This window comes from Dryobates pubescens, chromosome 7, assembly GCF_014839835.1.
Source record: "Dryobates pubescens isolate bDryPub1 chromosome 7, bDryPub1.pri, whole genome shotgun sequence".
Taxonomy (NCBI): domain Eukaryota; kingdom Metazoa; phylum Chordata; class Aves; order Piciformes; family Picidae; genus Dryobates; species Dryobates pubescens.
In genome coordinates, this window is record NC_071618.1 from 27919044 (window position 1) to 27941899 (window position 22856).

Sequence of the window (22856 nt, forward strand, 5' to 3'; positions counted from 1 at the left end):
GTGAAGCCCTAGAAGACCAGTAAAACTTTTCAAGGGGCCCCTTCAAAGGCAACATGCTTTTGTCTCAGCCTGGCAGCCCTTCCATCCCTAGGCAGCCCTGCTGCAGCAGGGCTCAGGAGCCACTTCCATAGTACACAATAATGCAAACCCCGAACAGAGCATTTTCTATCTCCTTCTTCTGCACACATGTACAGTAAAATACATATAATTTTACAACATGTAGGTCTCTTTCCCTGAACACTCACAACAAAAGGAGTCCTGATTGCAGAAGCTCAGGTTAGAAGTGGGAGAGGCAGAAGGTGATTTGTAGCAGTTTATTTACTTTACAGCTTTTGATCAGTATGTTGGTAAAAATCCAAAGATTCAGAAATTCCCCCTTCTCTCTAGACTTTCTTCTCCTTAGGGATTGTAAGTGAAGAGAACACCTTTGGCAAAACCATTTTTTCTTTCAAATAATGTCAAGGAAATTACAAACTATGCATATAAACTGGTGATGCTTTAGGTAGCCTTCTGGTTTTTCTGGGAAAATGAAGAGACAGGAAATTCAAAGAGGAAATCCTGAATACTTGTAGCTATAGCTTCAGTTAATTCATAGTAATGTGATTTTTCATTTGAATGTGACCATGGTGGCAGACAGCATGAACTCTTCTTTGCACTGAGCTGGGTGCTACTGAGTGCTTCTATGCAAATAAGATTAGAGGTTTTGACCCTACCCCCTTTTTTTTTGAGTGCTCTACTTGATTGATACATTGATGCTAATGTGATGATCTTTATTTTTAAATTCTACTGGCTTTTATTATTGCAGTACAGTGTGAGATAGTTTTGGATACCATACTAGTGAAAAAAGAAATTCCACAGCAGACAAGACGGTGTAGCCACGGTACCGATGTACTCCATTACATTGATAGGTGTTTTTCAAGTATCATTTTTCTCCTTAGATCTCCTCTTCAATGTAAATTAACTTCTGTGGCTATTTTTTCTCTTTTGCGGTTTAGAACTGTGTTCCCATCAGCCATTCATTTTCTGCACTGATATTGTCTGGTTTCCTGCTTCAGCTGCACTCATTGCTACCACTGTACTATTCCTTATACAGAGCTTTCACCCTGTGTTTTTTCTTCTACTTGCAGATAACATACTTTGTCCTGAGTCTCCCAAGAAACATGAGCAAGAGTGTTTTGGCTGTACTTGTGTGACTTTTGCATCTCTTTCCTCTGGTACATCTTGCTTGTTTTCAAACTGCCATACACTTGCATGGTGATTTTTCAGATGGAGCACTGACTAATGCTGGCCCAGAATTTCTCCTACTGGAAGAATGCTCATTGGTCTAAAGCAAAGTCATGACAATACATCAGTTTCAATTTTATTTTTCCTAAGAACATTTCCCAATTCTGGGATGCATTTTTTCATTGCCATAAGGCTTTAGAGCAGAAATCTCTGTGGTCGCTGCAATGCTCCTGATGGAAATGGGACCCCACACTCAGTAAACAGAACTGTGGTCCTCTTGCCTTCTCACATGCTATGTGGTAGGGCTTCTCTTCAGTCTCCTCCAGAGTCACTATCAAAACTGGACTGACTTTAAATTAAACAGTAATATAGAAATAAGTGTGCATGCAGGTATCTAAGTGAAAGATACTGGTGAAAGAGAGCCCCATCGGGCAATCATCTGTATTATGGTTGATGCCACCACAGTGTTGCTATTTTGGGGATGTTTCTGTTCTAGCTTTGTTTTACTTTCTGTCAGCAGTCTCAGATATGTATCCTGTGGCAAGAAAGAAAAGGTTTCTTCAGTGGAAAGTGTTGCTGGGTCGGAAGTTGGCTAATGACACTAGGGCACCAGAACAAAAGAATGTGCTGCATCTCAGCTAGCTCTGGGCAGTACTAGACTGTCCAGTCTGGTCATATCCTTGCAGCAAGGCTCATCTCTCACAATGTAATATGTCTAAAAGTTAAGCTCAAGTATTTTTGAATTTCTCAGTGGAGAGAGGTGCATACTTCTAGGTCCAATCATCCCACCTGGAGTACAGCATCTCACCTCACTGGGAGTACTGCATCCAGCTCTGGAGCCCTCAACACAGGAAGGACATGGACCTGATGGAGTGGGTCCAGAGGAGGGCGACAACAATGATCAGGGAGCTGAAACACCTCTCCTGTGAGGACAGGCTGAGGGAGCTGGGGTTGTTCAGCCTGGAGAAGGGGAGGCTCTGGGAGACCTAATAGCAGCCTTCCAGTACCTGAAAGAGGCCTACAAGAAGGCTGGAGAGGGACTGTTTACAAAGGCCTGCAGTGACAGGACAAGGAGCAATGGCTTCAAACTAGAGGAGAGCAGATTTAGATTGGATGTTAGGAGAAAGCTCTTTACCATGAGGGTAGTGGAACACTGGAACAGGTTTCCCAGGGATATAGTTGAGGCCCCATCCCTGGAGATGTTCAAGATCAGGCTTGACAGGGTTCTGAGCAACCTGATCTAGTGGAGGATGTTTCTGCTCATTGCAGGGGCATTGGATCACATAATCTTTGGAGGTCCCTCCAACCCAGACCATTCTATGATTCTACAATCTCATCAGGTGTGATCATCTACCTTTTGGAGTTGCCTGCGTTTGCCAATGCTTATAAAGGAACTTGGACAAATGACTTACACAGAGTGATAAACCTTAGCACTGGTGATGTTATATATGAGGAATCCCCCTCTACATTATTTTCTAAGGCCATACTGGAAGCCTATGACTCAAGCAGAAGCTAAACCAATGCATCTAAACTTAAAATCTGTGCAACAAATAGAGGTGTGATTTTTCTTACCTACATGTGGCCTTTTCTATAATGTATTTATATACCTTTTCTATAATGTATTTATAGGACCCTTTACAAACTTTCTTCTCATAGAATTTCAGATTTCAGAATCTTCTGTATATAAAAGTGCATGTGCCTTAAGCTGTACTGTGGTCTACTGCAAGAGCTTGAAAGACCAATACACTTTTGGGATTTCATAGTATCATAGTATCAGTCAGGGTTGGAAGGGACCACAAGGATCATCTAGTTCCAACCCCACTGCCATGGGCAGGGACACCTCACACTAGATCAGCCTGGCCAGAGCCTCATCCAGCTTGGTCTTAAACACCTCCAGGGACGGGGCCCCAAACACCTCCCTGGACAACCCATTGCAGGGCTTCACCACTCTCATGGTGAAGAACTTCCTCCTCACATCCAGCCTGAATCTCCCCACCTCCAGCTTCATTCCATTCCCCCTAGTCCTATCACTACCTGAGATCCTGAGAAGTCCCTCCCCAGCCTTCTTGTAGGCCCCCTTCAGATACTGGAAGGCCACAATTAGGTCACCTCGGAGCCTTCTCTTCTCCAGACTGAACAGCCCCAACTCCTTCAGTCTGTCCTCATAGGAGAGGTGCTCCAGCCCTCTGATCATCCTCGTGGCCCTTCTCTGGACATGTTCCAGCACGTCCATATCCCTCTTGTAATAGGGACTCCAGAACTGGAGGCAGTACTCCAGGTGGGGTCTCCCCAGAGCTGAGTAGAGGGGGAGAATCACCTCCCTTGACCTGCTGGCCCCACTTCTCTTGATGCAGCCCAGGATCTGATTGGCTTTCCGGGCTGCAAGTGCACATGTTGAGCTTCTTTTCCGGGCTGCAAGCTCATGTTGAGCTTCTCATCCCCCAGCACCCCCAACTCTCTCCTCAGGGCTGCTTTCCAGCCAGTCACCGCCCAGCCTGGATTTGTGCCTGGGATTGCCTCGACCCAGATGCAGGACCCTGCACTTGGTCTTGCCATTTAGTTGCTAACTTTAAGCCTTTGATTTTAGTAATCCAACGAACCTGTACTTTTTTTAAAAGCTTGGGTTTGGTTTTTTTTTCCTTTCTTTTTCCTTTTTTTTTCCTCCATATGTGATATTTTACCCCCAAAAGACAGTTTAATCACTTGACAGTTGGGCAGTAAAATCAAAGGATGCCATTCTGTGCATGCACAGAGACTCAAGGATTTTTTGGTGTGGAAATTTGCCGGTATATGTCCCAGAGCCTTTTGCCAGGGTAACAGATTTCCCATCCTGCAGTGATCATTAGGAACAAGTGCCAGGTGGACAGCAACTGTAAATCAAAAGCAGCTACTACAAAGAAATTGACATCGCTGTCTGCTTTGAATGGATGGTATTGCTTAAATGACAGTATATTAGGAGATAGGGATATTGTCAAATTGTTCCCTGAAGAAAGCTGATTTGAAAATAAAAGTGCTTTTAGCTTGATCTACACCAAATTACGTTTTCCTATCTGCCCTATAACATTAAGTTACCATGGCTCTTGAGTACATGAATCTAGAGCAAGGACACATTGCCATTAGGATGTCTGTTCTCTTCTTTTGAATCACTTTGAAGTGCTAGGCATTGCTCTTCTTTACTTTTTTTATCAGTCCATTGCTGGGAGTAATATTTTTCTTCTAAGAGCAATATTTAAATGAAGTGTATAATGAGGTGGAAGAACCAAGGCTTCCTTGCTCTGCTAAATTCCAGAGGAGTTTTAAGATTAACTTCATTGAATCTAACGCTTAATCTTAAGACTGTTACAAAAGTCTGGATGCTAAAGAGGGGGAAAAAAAGGTAACCAAACACTTAAGCTGTTTGGGGGACCAGCATGGTGCAGCAAGAGAGTGTTTGTAACATGTGTGGGTTCCTGGATACTTTTCTGTATGTCTTTTTTATTACCTTGATCTATCACATGCAGCCTTTCAAAGATCTTGCTTCCCAGCACAGTGTATGTATTTAAATGCCTTATATAATTGTCTTCTCAAGAATAGATTAAATCTGTTAATTAATTTAAATTTGAGTCTAAGAAGTGCCAATCATTTCAAGGTAGTTGTGAAACTTTGCCATTATTGGGATTTTACGTTACTAAACATATTTACGCAAATGTGCTTTGGAATAAAATGCCCCAAAACAGTAGGCTATAATTATAATTCATATAGAGCTTTTTACCTTTGGAGTGCTTTGCAAACATTAACTAATTAAATTGTACAGGTCCCCTATGTGTTCAAATATTATAATTATCCACAGGTTAGTGACTTGCTCAAGGCCATGCAGCAAAGCAGAGGATCAGGAATGTCTGCCTTCTAAGTCCCACACTTAATCCACTACAATGTGTTGCTCCAGAGTGAAGCTGAAGTCATTAGTGATTAGCTATGTGAAATGCATTTCATTGATAGGGAGGCAGGCATTGTGTAATTGCTTGAAGAGCATGACACCGAAAAATGAATTATAAATAACATTATGCTTTACTGCTACCCAGTTAGCAGTTTGTACATTTGTTTGGCAGCTGTTTCCCCAGGGATTCGTTACTCAGCTTTTTCTGGGTTTGGGGTGGTGTTTTGGGGTTTTCTTTGTGTGTTTTGGTTTGGTTTGGTTTTATTTTTTCCTAAATCAGCACAGAAAGCAGAGGCAGAGCTCTGTGCATTAAGAAATTCAGAGCTGTAGCAAATACTCATCATTGTGGATTAGATAGCAGAACACAGCCAGAAAAAGGCACAATAAAACTACCTCAGTGAACTGCTACCTTGAACTACTGATAAGAAAAAAGAAAAAGCATTGTCCTCTGCTGTCACTTGAGCCAAAATGATTTCCTTTTTCATTATCTTGATCAGATAAGTTTTTATCTTTCCTTTTCCATAAGGCAGTTCCTGTGATTTTGTGACAGACAAACATGCAGCACAATTAAATCTTAGTAACAGTACTTATACTGACATATGGAAAAATGTTTCCTAAGTGTTTAGATCAATGCATGCAAAACCACAAAAAAAGTTGTGTAGGTCACAGGTATGTGAACTGCATGCAGAGTAGGGCAGTGTTAAGAGGGGAACGTGGTTTAGCAAGGCATAATTGAGTGAGTATGTGAATACAGGGATCTCAAAAAAAACCCACACCACAAAAAGCACCACTTTTTTTTTCTGCAATTCTTTTTTTCTGCACAATGGGAAAAGATCATGATAGGTTTTTCTCCTTCATTAGTTCAATCCTGTTTCACCAGTAGTGTCTCCACCACAACCTTGTTTCTCACAGTAGGTGTGTTTTGGGCTGGAAATGCAGAGGAGGGAATGCAAGTTCCTGGATGATGGATATGGAGGAGTGTTTTTGTGCTGAGCCAGTGTGCCAAGGAGGATTCATTCTCCACATGTATGTGACTGAGGACTGTTACTATTTTGGACACATCAAGGAAAGAATAATTGGAGCTTAAAGCCACCACATTTATGAAGTTACTCTAGCCAAAATTAAAGGAACTGAAGGCTGAAGCAAGGAGTAAAGCAATGCAATGGCTGAGATAATGGCATCTAATCCTGAGGTGTGTCAGAAGCAATGATAGTCACAGTTTTCAGAGTCAAGCTGAGCACCTTCATCATTATAACCATGACAAACAAAAGATGGCTCAAAAATTAAGTTTTGGGTCATATTTTTATTTATTTACCCTTCTGGGATATACTGACTTGCTACAGGATATGATGGTGCAAAGAAATAAAAAACCTGAGGCAGGCAGAAAATAAGGAACTGACTAGGGTGGTTCAGAGGAGGCAATAATGGTCAAACCACTTCTGCCTAGCATTTATCACTAATTTCAGGTGGTATGGAGCAGGCTGCCAGATACTGAGGCCAAAGGCTGCCTAAAAAGGGTTCATCCTAAGGCATGCCTACAGTATTGACTGATGACAGAAATCTTCACCATAGCAAACAGAGCCTGAAAAAGAAAATAACCTGGAAATGAACAGAACCTGCCATCAGGCACAAAAATAAATGTGTGTGTTTATATACTCATTAAAAGTCAGTAGGAGTCTCAATCCTGTCAAAACATCTCCCTCAGTTATTTGCTTTGAAAATACAATATTTAGCATAGGGCTGAAATACCACATGATAAATCAGTGACACACAATGCAGTCAGATAGATTGGATCACATAGAAGTCACCATGGTGTTTCTCTTAAAAACTGATGGCTATTGCTATTTCTGTGATCAGTTGCTTATCGGAGCCAAAAAGTCAAACCATTTATAAATAAGTCCACAGCAGGAAGAAGAATAATGACCAAAATCTGAGTCATAAAAGCTTCAAAAGTAGAGTAACAGGATAATGTTGTGTAAGTTATTTGCTGAATATTATTTACTCAGCTGAACAGGTTGGTTCCCTTTGCACTCAATATTTCTGCTTCTGAACTACTTGCTGTCTGTATCATCACATTATGTCTGAGATTCTTAGCCACTACTAAGGCACAGTCAGTATAAAATGTTTTTCCTTTTGCTTGAGAGTAACTACCAAGTACAGGCAGTTCTGTAGTAGGTCCTTCCTTGTTGATATACTGCGTGGCATAGAGGTACCGCTATCCCCATATGCTTGCAGCATGTGAAATACTGCAAGTAACATAACTGCAAGGAACATAAGCCCTACGAGGAGAGGCTGAGGGAGCTGGGGTTGCTTAGCCTGGAGAAGAGGAGACTCAGGGGTGACCTTATTACTCTCTACAACTACCTGAAGGGAGGTTGTAGACAGACGGATGTTGGTCTCTTCTCCCAGGCAAGCAGTACCAGAACAAGAGGACACAGTCTCAGGCTGCGCCAGGGGAGGTTCAGGCTGGATGTTAGAAAAAAGTTCTATACAGAAAGAGTGATTGCACATTGGAATGGGCTGCCTGGGGAGGTGGTGGAGTTGCCATCACTGGAGGTTTTTAGGAGAAGACTTGACGGGGTGCTTGGTGCCGTGGGTTAGTTGCTTGGGCGGTGTTGGATTGGTTGATGGGTTGGACGCGATGATCTTGAAGGTCTCTTCCAACCTGGTTTATTCTATGTATTCTATTCTATTCTATGTAAAGTACACACAACCACCATAATAACACAGGCATTTGAGACAAAGTGCAAGTTGCCTGTTTTCAGGGGGGTCTGGTGGAGGCATGCAGTTATAAAATAGATGCCTGGCCCCAGCAGTGTTTCAGAGCACCTATACAAGGCATGAGTCGTTCGTCATTGGAATGGGCTGCCCAGGGAGGTGGTGGAGTCACCATCCCTGGAGGTGTTCAAGAGGAGATTGGACGTGGCACTTGGTGCCATGGTCTAGTCATGAGGTCTGTGGAGACAGGTTAGACTCGATGATCCTCGAGGTCTCTTCCAACCTTATTGGTACTGTGATACTGTGATACAGTATAGCAAACACAGAATTAAATGTTCTAAAGTTCATTGGGCAGCAGAGCAACCAGCTTCCTAGAGCACACTGGGCTTACCTGCTAGGTATGTGGCTATGAGTCAACTCTGCTCTCTTTGGAGCTTTGGCTTCTGACTTTCATTTGTTCATTAGAATGCAGTTGGGGGGTGGGGAGGGATGGGGGCAAGAAAAAAGACCAGCTTACATTCCAGACTTCCTATTGTGGAAAATAAAAGATCAACTAGTTTGTTCTGAACTTGTGTATTTCTACCTATCCTCTTCATTCCAGCCTTCACTTTGGTTTAAATGTGAGAGCCAGAGGCAGTAGTGGTGTAGCCACCCACATCTGGCATAAAAAATGAGTGTTAGAGCGCTGACTCGGGAAGACAGACACCTACGTTTGCCAGTTCTGAAACAGAAGACTAGGATGGAAGAGGTATCCTGGAGTGGTCCTACAATGACATCCTTTTCCTCTCTTTTTTCATTCTACAATTGTATTTTTGGATTGAGAAGTGACTCCTGGAGATCTCTTTTACTCTGAATCCATGTTGTCAGGTGTGTTTCAGCCATTGTCATAGCAGAGATAAGGTTCAAATCCTGGAAGCAAGGGTTGGGCATTTCTCCCCACAGCTTCTGAGCAGAGATCAGAGCAGAGGATGGGTGGGAGACTGCAGCCAGTTGGCTTTCAGGACAGAGAGGAACATGGCAAATTTTAGGTGTCTGTGAGGTTGGTGGGAGGATGTCTGGGTGTCTTTCACTTCACTTCACTGCCTGGATACTGCAGGTTCTAAACAGAGTCTTAGTTGTCTGCTAAATCTACCACTTAGAAAATTTAGTATGCAAGTACTTACCATCCTCAGCAACTGTGTTTTTGCCTGCCCAATGGCTTAGTTGTTAAAAAGGGACTTTGATGAAAAGAAGTGTAGAAAATTTAAAGAAATTGCTCCTGGCTGTTTGTATCAGTTTGGGGAATAAGTATTTTTTTAATAAGTGACAGAGGTGATGACAAATTAAGTGACATGGGAGAGAACAGTCAGTGTTTTGGTTTCCAGTTGCCATTTTTCAAATGCTTATTGATTTCAAGCAAGAGCTGATGGGGTAGGGGGCGGCGTTTGTCTCTGTTTAGGTACTGACAAGACTGTGAAATAAAATCTCTGCATAGCTACCTGAGATATGTCTCTAAAGAAGGAAGAGACTCTACAGGAGAGCAGAAAAAAGAGGGTGGAAGAAAAACAGTGTCAGACTGTGACAGAGCTCAGAACTTAAATTTTGAAAGTTCTTGACTTTGTTTTGTATTTTTAGGTTAGCAATTTAACATCTGTCAAATAGCAAAACCAAGCAAACAGAAGGAAGACCAATGCTAACTGTATATTTAAAGCAAGTAAATGTGAGAGGTTTGAAAGATGCAGTGCAAAATCTTGGAAAAAAAATTAAGGTTATTCGCAGGTTTCCAAGGACCAAAGTACAATTATATAAATCAAGAGACGTTGCTTTGAAATTTTCCTTTTCATTTCAACAATTAACTGTGCCAGCATGGCCACTTTAATTGAGCATTACAAGGGATCCAAAATGTTTCCAGTGCAAATGAATTCAACTCTTAGTGTGCTAGAACATTTTTATGATGCATGTTATTATTCTAATATTTTTGCTAGTTTCTTGGGCGTTGGCCTCATACTTATGTCATGGTACATTTGAGGTCTCAACCACAGAGAGGAGTGAAGGTTTTTTGTTTTTTTTTCATGGTCTTGGATTTCTACAGGTTTTTCTTCTTTGGTTTTTTTTTTTTTTCTTCTCCCTAACATTGTGCAACTGTTTCCAAAAGCCAACTGTTTGATGCTTCTTGTTTGAACACATGCGGTAGATCAGAATTTGTTAGCGGACAGGAGCATGCCACGTAGTCCAAATCCCAACGCAGAAATTTATACAGCCATGACATCATACATGTGTATTGTTCAGTATTCCAGATAATAATCCATAGTCCCTCGAGTCTCAGTTTTAAGTAGAAAGAGTTAAAGGGCAGGTTTTTCAGTGATGTGTTGGGAACAGTATTACTTAAGCAGCAGAATTCTGGGAGCAGGTGTTCGCTCCAGCATCTATTTCATCTTATGTGCAGTGTCTGCCTGCTCTAGATTCTCATTAATGTTTTTCTCTTGCTCACTGATTTTTTTTTAATAAGAAAATATGATCCACCATGATCCAGAATTACCACTGGGTGACACCTGGGCCCTAAAGCTTGACTCTGCTCCCATGCAAATTAATGGCAGAGCTCCTAATGACTTGCTTAGCATTAGTAAGAACCTCTATAGAGCAATTTCAGTTTAAGAAGTAGTTTTAAACGAATGGGAAAAGCCTAAAGTCCCTTCCACACTGAGGCTATGTGCTTACTTTGCAGTAAGTGTTCCACAAGCTTGTCTAAGTCCCCTGAAATTGTTTGGGGTAACTTAAAATTCCTAATTGTCTGTGTTCAATTTCCAGAGAGAGCATGTGGGGCTGTGCCAGGTCAGCTGTTAACCCTTTTCGTTTTTTCAACTCCAGGTATGAAGCATTTTATTGTGTATTATATAATGTTCTGTTTTATTGACAAAGTGTAGTAGCAGTGCTTTTCAGCTGTCTTTCCCTCTTTATGTTATGGCTGGGGGATATGTGGGGATGGGCAAGGTCCAAAACTCATTTTTTTTTCTATTGCTTTTTTTGTATTCTGGAGCTGGGGAGGGTGGTCTCGTGCATCAAGGGAAAGCTGCAAAAGTTTTTTACAACTCCCAGTGACTAAAAATAAAAACAAAAAAATCTTGCTTGATACTGTAGTTTAAAATGTTCCAAACAGTCTGCTAATAGCAAACTGAGTAACAAAGTTAATGTGAATCAGCATAGCTCACATTGCAACAGGCCAGTTACCATGAAACAGTTAACAAGCAAAGCTGTAAAATGTCGGAAGAGGTCTTCACAAACATTTCCTTGCTTTTATTTCAAGAAGGCAAACGTTTTAAAACCTTACTGTGTAGTAAGGCTAGTAGATGCCCTGCTTCAGAGTGCAGAGTTTTTGTACAAATCCAGTGGTGGGGTGACTGGGAGGTTTCAGTGAGCATTGTGATGCCATAAGGTTCCTCAAGCTCACCTCACTAGGAATGATGTTGTGTGACAGAAGGGATGTACCAGGGCCACGAGGATGATCAGAGGGCTGGAGCACCTCTCCTGTGAGGACAGACTTAAAGAGTTGGGGCTGTTCAGTCTGGAGAAGTGAAGGCTCTGAGGTGACCTAATTGTGGCCTTCCAGTATCTGAAGGGGGCCTACAAGAAGGCTGGGGAGGGACTTCTTAGGTTATCAGGTAGTGATAGGACTAGGGGGAATGGAATGAAGCTGGAGGTGGGGAGATTCAGGCTGGACGTGAGGAACAAGTTCTTCACCATGAGAGTGGTGAAGCCCTGGAATGGGTTGTCCAGGGAGGTGGTTGAGGCCCCATCCCTGGAGGTGTTTAAGCCCAGGCTGGATGAGGCTCTGGCCAGGCTGATCTAGTGTGAGGTGTCCCTGCCCATGGCAGGAGGGTTGGAACTAGATGATCCTTTTGGTCCCTTCCAACCCTGACTGATTCTATGATTCTACCAGTGCCAATAGCTTTCCTGGTTTTGTTGTTCACAGCCTTCCTGTAATTTGCTGCTGTTTTACCTGGTTTTAAAACAGTGTTCATGTCCACTCTCAGTGTGTATAATAATAATAATAATAAAACCAGGTTGGAAGAGACCTTCAAGATCATCACGTCCAACCCCTCAACCAATCCAACCCACCTACACAACTAAATGGCACCAAGCACCCCATCAAGTCTCCTCCTGAACACCTCCAATGACGGTGACTCCACCACCTCCCCGGGCAGCCCATTCCAATGGGCAATCACTCTCTCTGTATAGAACTTCTTCTTAACATCTAACCTAAGCCTCCCCTGGTGCAGCCTGAGACTGTGTCCTCTTGTTCTGGTGCTGGTTGCCTGGGAGAAGAGACCAACCTCCGTTTGCATGCCTCTGTCCTCCCTCCTTCTTCTACTTGTTTTGTGAGCCCTATAAAGATTCCGTTTGTCACAAATGACCATCAACTCACTGCTTTATTTACTCTTAGTAATCTGCGGGCCATCCATCTGTGGAGTAGAGAAGGAAAACCTGCTTCTTCACACAGTCAGTATAATCTAATAAGTTGCAGAATAAATTCTTGACATTTACAAGTAGAGCTAAGCTTCATAATAAAATTAAGAAGACGGCGTGTTTAAGAGCAATTACACTTCTAAATTGCTAATGAGTAGTCAAATACAGAAATCATTCCTCAAATCTACTGCTATCTCTAATTTGCAGTTAATTGCATTACAACTAATATATTTGTATTAAAATTTTGCAAGATCTTATTACTCAAACATTTTCAAAGTAGCAGCAGCTGCGGCAACTTCTCTATTAAAAGCCACATAAAACTTTTAAGGTTTCCTCTGGTATGAAACTTGAGATGATACATTTATTTTTAAAAAAACATCTTTAAAACTTGCTTTGACCTGATTGCAATTATCAGTGGAACTTGGAAATTACTCTGAAGGCTCTGGTAGTCTCCCAAAATGTTGTTTTCTAAAATGAAGTTGAATTTCAAGCACAATTTCAAATTCAGGTTCCTTGAGCCGAAATTAGCAGTAACACTTTATATAATCAGCAGTTGCATTAGCTTCTATTCTACAGGAATAATTTTCAAGGGGGCTTATGTTGTAATTTTTTTGCTCTTTTATTTAATGTTTTCAGTATTTTGCTAAAAAACTTGCTCATGAATTTGTGTGTAGAATTAAGTATACACTAACAATGAATATGAGATCTGAGTAATCACAGAATGTTAGGGGTTGGAAGGGACCTTGAAAGATCATCTAGTTCAACCCCTCCTGCTAGAGCGGGTCACACAGGAATGCATCCAGGCAGGCTTTGCACGTCTCCAGTGAAGGAGACTCCACAACCTCTCTGGGCAGTACTCTGTCACCCTCACAGTGAAAAAAAAAAATTTCTTTATGTTACCATGGAACCTCCTATGCTTCAGCTTGACCCTGAACAACATGCGTGGTTAGACGCAGATGAAGGCATAAGTCATCTTGTGTGCCATTTCCAAACCACTGAAAGCTTGTTGGCTCTGAATAGCGCGAGACGAGACTGAAATGTAGTATTTTGGGGAGGCAAATGGCTGCTAATAAAAACATGAATTTGGAAGAGATATATAGGACCTTCTATGTCTTCTAAAAAAAAAAGACAAAATTGTTCAAGAAAGTCACATCTGTCAAACCTTGTTTAGGCCATGTGGACCTCTCTGGAGAGGGAAAGGTGGAAATTAGGTCAATGAGATGAATACTTAAGTCAGTATATCATTTGAAAATATGAATTCTTATGGTGAACGTAAAACTGTGCACATTTCTAGGAGTATTCCTTGCAGCTGGTTTTGCTTCTTGCAGTATGGCACTATTACAATTTAGAAACAGTAACTGCTTTTCAGAAATGAATTCTGCTACAATTAAATACAGCTTTGTGGCTGTATTTATTTAATTTGAATGAAATTTCATACCTGCCCAGCTTTGGGGCTTTTAAAGTTATTTTTTCCACTAAATTTCAAGAAGGTTATTCTTCCATAAAATTACACTCAAAAGTAATGTGTTTTAGTTAGGAAAGTAGAGAAACATTTTTAGATACTTGATTTTCTTTGTTGTGGTGGAGGAACAGAGTAGATTACAATCTTGAAGAAACTTTTTTTGTAGGCTCCTTTCTCTTTGTGTTCATTGGGCTCACAAAGTCTATTAAAAGCTGGAAGTTTTACTCAAACCCAGCTCCACACAAATGTTCTACATCTGCTGACTTCTGTGGATGGCTACTGGCTAGGAGTCTAGTTCATACATGTCTAAATGTTCATGTCCTCTAAAATGTTGAGCATTTTGTGCATACTGCCTGCCCTGATCCAAAAGTGCCCGGATCCACCATTTCACTGATGCAAAGTGTGAGTTTCAGATACTGGAAGGCACAACACACCTCTTCATTCTTGGTGTCTCACCAGTGGTAGTGCTTTTGCTCTTGTATAATTTACCTTGTTCTTTTTAACACCTCCGTCCACAGTCTTGGCCAGATGGGAGATGTTTGGCAGCTGGAGGACCCAGATGCTGAATTCTGGCATATAGCTTTCCTGTGTTGGCATGTGCGTTCATGGCTGGCTTCTTGGCTTGCACCTCTGCTAGGTTCTTGGCTTGCTGACTAGCTGCCAGGTGTAGCACTGCCTCTGGGGCTATGTCAGGGTTAAGCTGCTATGGAGTTGGATGACTTTCCTGATCTGAATTACCCTGCTGGACACCATTTTCACCTTTAGTTTGCTTTGACTCTTCTCTGTTCAAAGAAAAACATTCACACTGCTTTGTTTTATTCCTGTGATTTGTAAGATTAACTCAAAGCAGTAGTTCTCATTTGTCACCAATTCATAATGAAAATAAGCGCTGCAAAGTACACTCTTTCACTTGTTAGGATTTCTATTCAGTTATTAAGGCCAAAGTCTTACTTGCAATTCATCTGCAGGGCCAAATTCTGACTAGAGAGCACAGGCTTAAAAATATATGTATTTCCTACATTTAAACTTTGATTGTTTTCACCCGTGAGTAAATCCAGCCTCTGCTGAACAGAAAAACACACATCTGAAGTGGCAATCTGGATGATTTTTATAGGGAAAAAAAAAGATAAATAATGATGATTATGAAAAATAGGATGTAACTCATAATAACTGAGAGCACTGCCAGAAGAAAATGCTTCATCTTCTCTTTCCCTGATTTGGAATGTCTTCATTACATACTTTAGTTTTACCTCAAGTTTTTTGTTGGTAGGTTTTTTCCATAAGTGAGATAATGATAGCCAAAGCATTTGAAGTAATTCCCTAATCTACATCTTCTCCTCCATGCAGCTGAGTGCATAAACATTACTTTCAATGGGAAAAACTGCAGAAACAGGAGGTCACTAAGACTCTGGATACTTACAGAAAAGTACAGATTAGTCATACCTGCTATGAACTTTTCATTCCTTCACTCACCTGTAGTGACACTATGTTGTATTACATGGGAGGCACTAATATCTCTGTTACACAGAATAAAGTTTTGCATGCTTAAGCAAATAGAATTTGTGCCTTACTTGGACACAAACCTCTCTACCTGTATGCTAGGGTTAAACTTTGCAGGTGGTCTGATGTCTGAGGAAAAGCACCTGAATTCCCCATTATAATCACTAGAGAGAGTTACATGTATCAGAAGCAACCAAAAAAGAGACCCTACCCATCTGCCTCTTCTTTGTCAGCCTGTGGAAGGAAGGTGGTTCCACAGGAATACGTCTCAATTACATTAGGTAAGTCATTACAGACTATATTAGGAACCAGCAGGAAATAAAATCATCTCTTTTACTCAGAGGTGCATAGCTATTATAGAGGATGATAGAAGAGCAGAGATGATTCCTTTGAAACACAAGCTGGAAACAACAGCAGCAGTATTCCCATCTTTTGCAGGAGAGCTTCATTAACCAGTTTCTCAACAAACTTGGGAACCTGAGGTTTAAGTTCTCAGCACAAGCACTGCAGGGGTGTTTTTATAATTGGGATCCTTGACAGTGGATCAGTGGAATCTGTCTTCTCCTTTCTTGCTGAATACAGGCCATTGTATGGACAGGAACATAGAAGTCACAGGATGGGAAGTAGACTGTGTAAAAAGAGCGTTCCTGGTTGAAGAGTTGCCTTACTTCCATGGACACTTACATGGAGACCATGAGTCCTTGTAGCCAGGCTGTTCCTGGCATAGTGGAGATGCTGAATCCAAACTTCAGTTTGAGAAGGACCTACAACCAAAGTCCTTCCTTCTGTGGGTGTGGTAGTATTAGGCTGTACCTTTAGTAGAATGTAGTAGTAGAATGTAAATAAATCACCTTTGGGTGTAAAAAGGAAATTAATGGTAATTGCTAAAGAAATCCCATTGGACAGATATATACATAAACTTTCACTCTCTTTTGGCTTCTTCATTCTGGGAGACACTACCTTGTTTCTGCTTCACTTTGGCTGAGTTCTTTGTTTTGGCTGAGTATCCTAACAAAACAACTCTCTGCTCTTTTCTCTTGTCCTTTTGTGTCCAGGGGGGTAAGGAGCACACAGGCAGAGAGTGGGGAAGCTATTGTCAGCTCCCCTGTTTTTTGGCCAGGGGGTTTCTTGTGCTGTTTATAAATTGTAAATACCTGTAAATATTGTAAATACTGTATATTTTGTACATATTTATTGCATTTCATTGTAGATTGTATTTTTTCTTGTAAATACAGCTCCATTTGCTTCCAGCTGGGCTGGTCTGGCAATTTAATGCTGGGGGGAATTTTCAACCCAGCACACTAGGCAAACTGTCCTGACTGCGATGATACAACAGAGCACCTTGACAGTGCCATCAAAACTCTGTCTGCCTTTTGGGCCTTTTCACATGACATAGGCAAAGTTCAGGACATTGCCTTGCCTGTAAGTGGGAAATGGGCACCTACCAGAATGAGTAAGTGGAGGACCTCATGAATTTAGTGACATGCTGCCTAGGACTGTTCATGGGGCAGCGGGTGGAAATGCAGTCATGCACATAGGATGCCTTCCTCCCAAATCAAGGTTTCAGCATGCCAGTTCTCACACTTAGACTAGAATAGAATAGAATTAACCAAGTTGGAAAAGACCTTTGAGATCATCGAGTCCAACCTATCACCCAACACAATCTAATCAACTAAACCATGGCACCATGTTCCTAAACACCTCCAGTGATTGTGACTCCACCACCTCCCTGGGCAGCCCATTCCAATGGCAAATCAGTTTTTCTATGAAGAACTTCTTCCTAACATCCAGCCTAAGGCTCCCCTGGTGCAGCTTGAGACTGTGTCCTCTTGTTCTAATGCTGGTTTCCTGGGAGAAGAGACCAACACCCACTTGGCTACAGTCTCTCTTCAGGTAGTTGTACACAGCAATAAGGTCTCCCCTGAGCCTCTTCTTCTCCAGGCTAAGCAACCCCAGCTCCCTCAGCCTCTCCTCATAGGGCTTGTGCTCCAAACCCCTTACCAGCTTTATTCCCTTCTCTGGACATGTTCCAGCAAGTCAACATCTTTCCTAAACTGAGGAGCCCAGAACTGGACACAATCCTCAAGGTGTGGCCTAACCAGTGCAGTGTACAGGGGCACAATGACCTCCCTGCTCCTGCTGGCCACACTGTTCCTGATGCAGGCCAGGATGCCATTGGCTTTCTTGGCCACCTGGGCACACTGCTGGCTCATGTTCAGCCTACTACCTCCCAAGTTACATTTTGCACTTTCAAATGAGCAAGCTTTCAGTGCTTTTTAATGTACTGGAATAGAAGATGTTTTTCTGTTAGCTAGAGTACTACTGTTTCCCGTTTACCTGTTTCTGCCCTTCTGCCTATCAAAGATGGCCTTGGCTGTCCTTAATTTTGTATCTCTGACAGAATTTCTGCCAATAAAGAGATTCTTGTCACTTTCTATAGCTGAGTGGCTTTGGAAATCATACATGAAGTAGAGCAAATTATCTTTCTCTCTTTCTTGCTCTTCTTTTTTTTTTTTTTTGAGCCACTGTGGTTGTTGTCCCTTATGCATTCTTTTCAAGCAGAGAAACAATGTGTGCTGTTCAAAAGGGAAAATAAACAAATGCAAAGATGTTGTTTCCCTTCACTTGCACCTCCAGTACAGTCTGTAACCCAGTTACTGTAATTGTTTTTAAGCTTTTTTAAACATGCATGCAGTCAAGAGGTTGTGGTAAAACAAGTGTTTCTCATAAGGACAACGTGACCACAAGGGATGAAAAAAGGTGACAGAGCAAACAGAAAAAAACAAGTTTTGTTTATCAACTTCTTTTTTTTTTTGCTTAATGGCAGATACTTGGAGAGAGAATCTGTTTACTTCAGTGAAAGACTAACTTAGAGTTCGCTGATTCCCAAGGCAAAAGGGATGTCACAGTTTCCGTCTTGTAAGCTATTTATTCAGTGTGTGATGAGCTGAAGTTATTTGTAGATTAGCATGTAGCATTTTGACATGTTAAATGTTTTAAGTCTATTGATTTCATGCTGGGGATTAATGATGCTGAATGAAAGAGCATCAAAGAATAAAATGTGTTTACATGCCTGATTAAAATACCTTAAGAAAAGAGCCAGAGTACCTGTTATTGGATAGGAATGAGATACGAGCAGCTAGGACCAATTGGCCATTCTGTATTGAAAGGAAAATTAATTAACTTCTTTAAGCATAGAAAGAAGAAGAGCAAAGATTTGATAAGGACTGACTGTAGTTTCCTGAATGCTTAATACTTGTGTTTGACTCATTATTTTGGAAGAGGAGATTAAGGAGGTTTCATTATCAGTTGCTGCAGATCTGTTTTACTGACTTAATCAAAGCATGGTGCTTAGCTGCCTGGGATTAATGAGATGATCTTTTAACTGGTGAACTTCTTGGTGATAGCATGGTAATAAAGGACACAATCCAAAGATACTCAGTGCAACTGTGGACATGAGATACAGTAAAGATTGATTATGTTTGCTGCTTTGGATGTGCATAATACTTTTAGATCTTTTTGCCTTAGCATATTAGCTCAAAAACATACCGTTATCTTAAAATGTTCATAGTGCTAATTGGTTTGTATCTGCCCTCTGCAAATGTTCTTAGTGGCTTCTAGATTCATGGGTCATATCTGGATTTGCACTTAGGTGTTTACCAAGATAATAGTAGATGAAGATGGAAAAGATCAAATTGTTCATTAAATCCATCATGTTGAAAGCATGGTGTAGACTCTTCTGTTAAACTGCTAGTATTCTTGATGTTAGCCACAATGACACAGAGAGAATTCATTTGTGCTGTATCTGTGGAGAAGGATGCCTTAACAATCAAGTTAGGATGTGAAACAGTAGATGCAGGTGAAATACTCCCTACTGAGCTAAGGAAAAGTTTTAAACATGCAGTCTAATACTGCAGAGTAAATATCTGACGAGACCAGCTTGTGCACACATCTTTTTTTTTTCTCTGCTGATGCTCTGATCTGGATTAGCATGTGTGAGATGAATTCAGCAGTCTGATACAAACTTCAATCCATTTGTCTCAGAAGGGGTTGAGTGATTATCCTGGGTTTGGGGCAGTGGGGGACAGGGGAAGGGATTTACAATGTAAGTCTATTTTTGCCCCCCCTACTTCCACTGCTTAATACAAGACCTGAAGCTCTTGGTTACAGAACAAAGTGTCTGAGTGGTGTAACTGATCTTGTGCAGACCCAAGAGAAGAGTAATGACTGTTCCTGGTAAGCTTCCTGCCTTGGTGCAGGTGCAGGAATCAGGAGGGCCTGAATAATTCATAAGGTGCAAATTATCCCCAGCTTGTTCCCACTGCTCAAATTTTGCTTCTGCTTACCTACCTAGTTGCTAGAAAGAATAGAAATAAAGGCAGCTTGGGAAACTAGCGGGGGGAAAGGCAAGAAGTGTTACAGTCTAAAGGCCAGAGTCACAGAGACTGCTGAATACTGGGTGTGTTTGAAGCCTGGGTGCTTGCTGAGAGGTTGGCCTGTGCATTGATTATTCATGAAGTGTTTTCTCAGGAAGAAGTAAGCTTTGGGGACCCATTCTATTGGTCTTTAAGAGGGTTAAACTTCCTTTTAAGAATTAGTTTTTTCTTGCTTTTATTGTTATTGTTTATAAAAATTATTTGTTTAAAAAAAATCTCTAAAAAGATCATTTAAAGCCAATTAAGCTGTTTGAAAGAGTAGGCATTTATTGGGTTACTAAACTCAAGGCTTCCAGAGAAATTTCACAAGACATTTCAGACGTTAGGGTACTTAGCTTCTTCAAGTATGCATGGATTCCAAGGTCTTGTATTAAACTAGTTATATCTGGAAATGCAAGCTTTTACTTTTATCATTTACTTTTATCTTTTAAAGGCAGCATTCCTTGCTTTTAATTACTGCATGGTGATGATTGCCTATTCTGTTGGGGTACTTAGCTGCTTTTCTGCCCAGAAGAATGAAAGCAGAGGCAAGTGATGCTTAATCCTGCTGCACAGCATTGCATCGCACCCAAATACCAAGTAGAAAGCTTTGCTGAGCACTGCTGTTGTGGGAGAAGGGAATTACTGACACAGATCTTTGAACAGTTTGTGTGTCACCATGCAGTACTGAGAGGAACCAGTCTGAAAAAAGCAGATTGTTTCTGCCACATACCTGGGTATCCCTTTGACATCTCTCATGTGGGAGACAGAAACATCCAACATACCCAGCAGGAGCAGGAACAAGGTAGTTCTCCCTATTGGCAGGTGTTCATGTGGAGAAAAACTCTCCTGGTTTTGCTGTGCTGAATATGAAAAGAGGAGAAAAGCTTCTTTTTAGTGGTTTTGGTGGGTTTTTTTCTTGTGTTTGTTTTTTTTTCCCAGTGTGTACTCCTTCTTTCTCCATTCCCTTCTATCCCACCCCCTCTTGGCTCCCAGGTTCAGCAGCTAGATCACATTGCCATCATCTGTTTTTGTATTTCCCTCATTTGGGTGGCTGGAATAGGAGCTGGCTCTCATTTTTAGCTGATTCTGTCATTTCCGCTAGGCCCCAGCTTGGGCTAGCGCCAAGACCAACAGGTGATCCTTGTAGCTGCAAAACAGCAGGAAGGAGGCTGTGCATGTAGGAGACAGTGCACCAGAGGGGCTGCCTGGCCCTGTTCCATCTTTCTGTATAATTAATGCCCCCCTCCCCAATCCCCCATACCGAGCAGAAAATCTGTGCAGAACAGTTCAGCTGCGGCAGCCATGGTAGGCAAAATGTTAATAAAGAGTCCTGGAAGAATATTGTCTGTGCGATAGGTGTGCGCTGCCTTAGAAACTGTGGTTGGTCCTTTGTATCAACAGGAGCAAAATTGTATTAGCTGCTGAAAAGTGAGGTACCCTCTGTCAGCCATTGTAGGAAAATAAGCATTTCAATAGATTTCCTTACTGTGCTCATGGGCTTTCTTATTTGTATAGGAGCTAGTCTGGAATGAGGTGATAATTCAGTTAAGTTTTTCTCTACAAGAAGTAGCTTGTGAAGTCAGGTGGAAAATATTTGGGCAGAGAGTTAGCTCTGGGCAGGAAGCACCATCTTGAGCTGTAGAGCTGAGGGCAGGCGGTGCAGGAGATCTGCATTCTCTGGGCATCTGCACCACGGAGGCATGACTGCAGGGCTTCACAGGGGTAATTTTTAGAACACATGAAAAACTTCCAGGAATCCTCAAGACAGCCTCAAAGAACTATTTTTTTTTTTTCCCAGAGGAAACCCCTAAAGGCTTCTTTTTTTTTTCTTCCCTTTCTTTCTTTTTTCTTTTCTTTCTTTTTTTTTTTTTTAAATAATGAAAAAAAAAAAAAAGTTCTCTTTAGATGATTACAGTGGCTTAACAAAACCAGTTTCAGGCTTAGGTTAACCTTCTGGCATATACCATAATATGAGATAATGTGTCCCTGGAAACCCAGACTGCATGTTTGTATTTGTGAGGCAGGCTGATGTTTTAAGATAGACACTTGGTAGCCTTAATCCTCTGCAAAATAGATGATATCTCAAATTGTTTCTGCTCAGTACACATGGAAGCCAAATTGCCTCTCTTACCTGTGGAGTCAGTGCTAGTGGTTTGAAAGCTGAAGGTTCCGTATAGACAAGGTGTAAATTTTCTGCAGGCACTTCTATAGGGAGCTGGACTCTCACAATGCGTCACAGCTCATCTCTGCAGCAAGGATAGGCAGCCGGGAGAAATGAGCTGGGAAGCCTCGATCATCTCCGCCGGTGAAAATGAGGTATTGCAGCAGATCTGCACAGCAGCAAGCATTCACCCTGCCACAGCCTTCCTGCCATATGCAAACCAGAAACACAGCAATGAGAATAAACTCAGTTATGAAACATCAACATATTTAGTAATGCTTCTAGCAGCTAGCCGACTGAAGTCCTTTCAACTAAGCCAGCAATCGTTTCTCTGTGCATTGTTCTACAGTTTGTCAGCCTGAGGGGGGAGAAATGGCCTTAGCAAGGACACATTACATCTTAGGGATGTGTCAGATGTGTGGAAACCTAAAGGTGATCCAAGACTGGAACTGGCAGCAGACTGTTCATGAGGACACACTTTACTTCCCTTGGACATGTGTTCCAATGCTAAATGGTGCACTGATGAACACTAGCATCTCAGTTATTTTCCCCCCTGTTGTGCCCCTTCCTTTCTCAGTGCTGGTTTACTGCCTTTCCACCCTTACAAAGCCTATTGCACATGAGACTGTTAGCAGAGAGTGAGGGGTTTCTGCCAAAACATAACAAATTTTTCTCTTCTTTCCTCTGCGTCTCGTGAGACTGTCCTAATCCCTACATTTGCTGTGGGTCCTGGACAAACTAGACTGGTCCCTCTGGCAGGCTCTGCTGTCCCTCTTTCTTCCCCTTGGATTGAGGGGCTAGTGGAAATGCTTTTGTAGATGCTCTCCACTGGCTCCAATGACCTCTATAAACTCCTGTGGGCATGGCAGCCTGGAGCTTTTATCTGTCGGTTGGTCAGGGAGCACAGTGACTCCATTTTATCATGAGGCAGCAGTGCCAGTTACTGGGGAGGCTGGAGAGCAAGCAGGGATACTTCCTGCCTGCATTTGGCTCAGTGCAGCCTGGTCTGAGTGA

The 22856-nt window shown here is 41.8% G+C and overlaps 1 protein-coding gene across 8 annotated transcripts in view; it reads left to right on the plus strand.

Annotated features, from left to right (window-relative positions):
• Positions 1 to 22856, plus strand: part of KLF12 (KLF transcription factor 12) — a 291208-nt gene that overhangs the window by 216435 nt on the left and 51917 nt on the right. For 7 of the 8 annotated variants that reach the window (XM_054163014.1, XM_054163016.1, XM_054163020.1 and 4 more), the window contains one exon: positions 10646 to 10705. The exons of the other annotated variant lie outside the window; for it this stretch is intronic. In XM_054163014.1, the coding sequence (XP_054018989.1) occupies positions 10646 to 10705 (60 nt within the window). The remainder of the gene's footprint in view (positions 1 to 10645; positions 10706 to 22856) is intronic. 8 annotated transcript variants of the gene reach the window in all.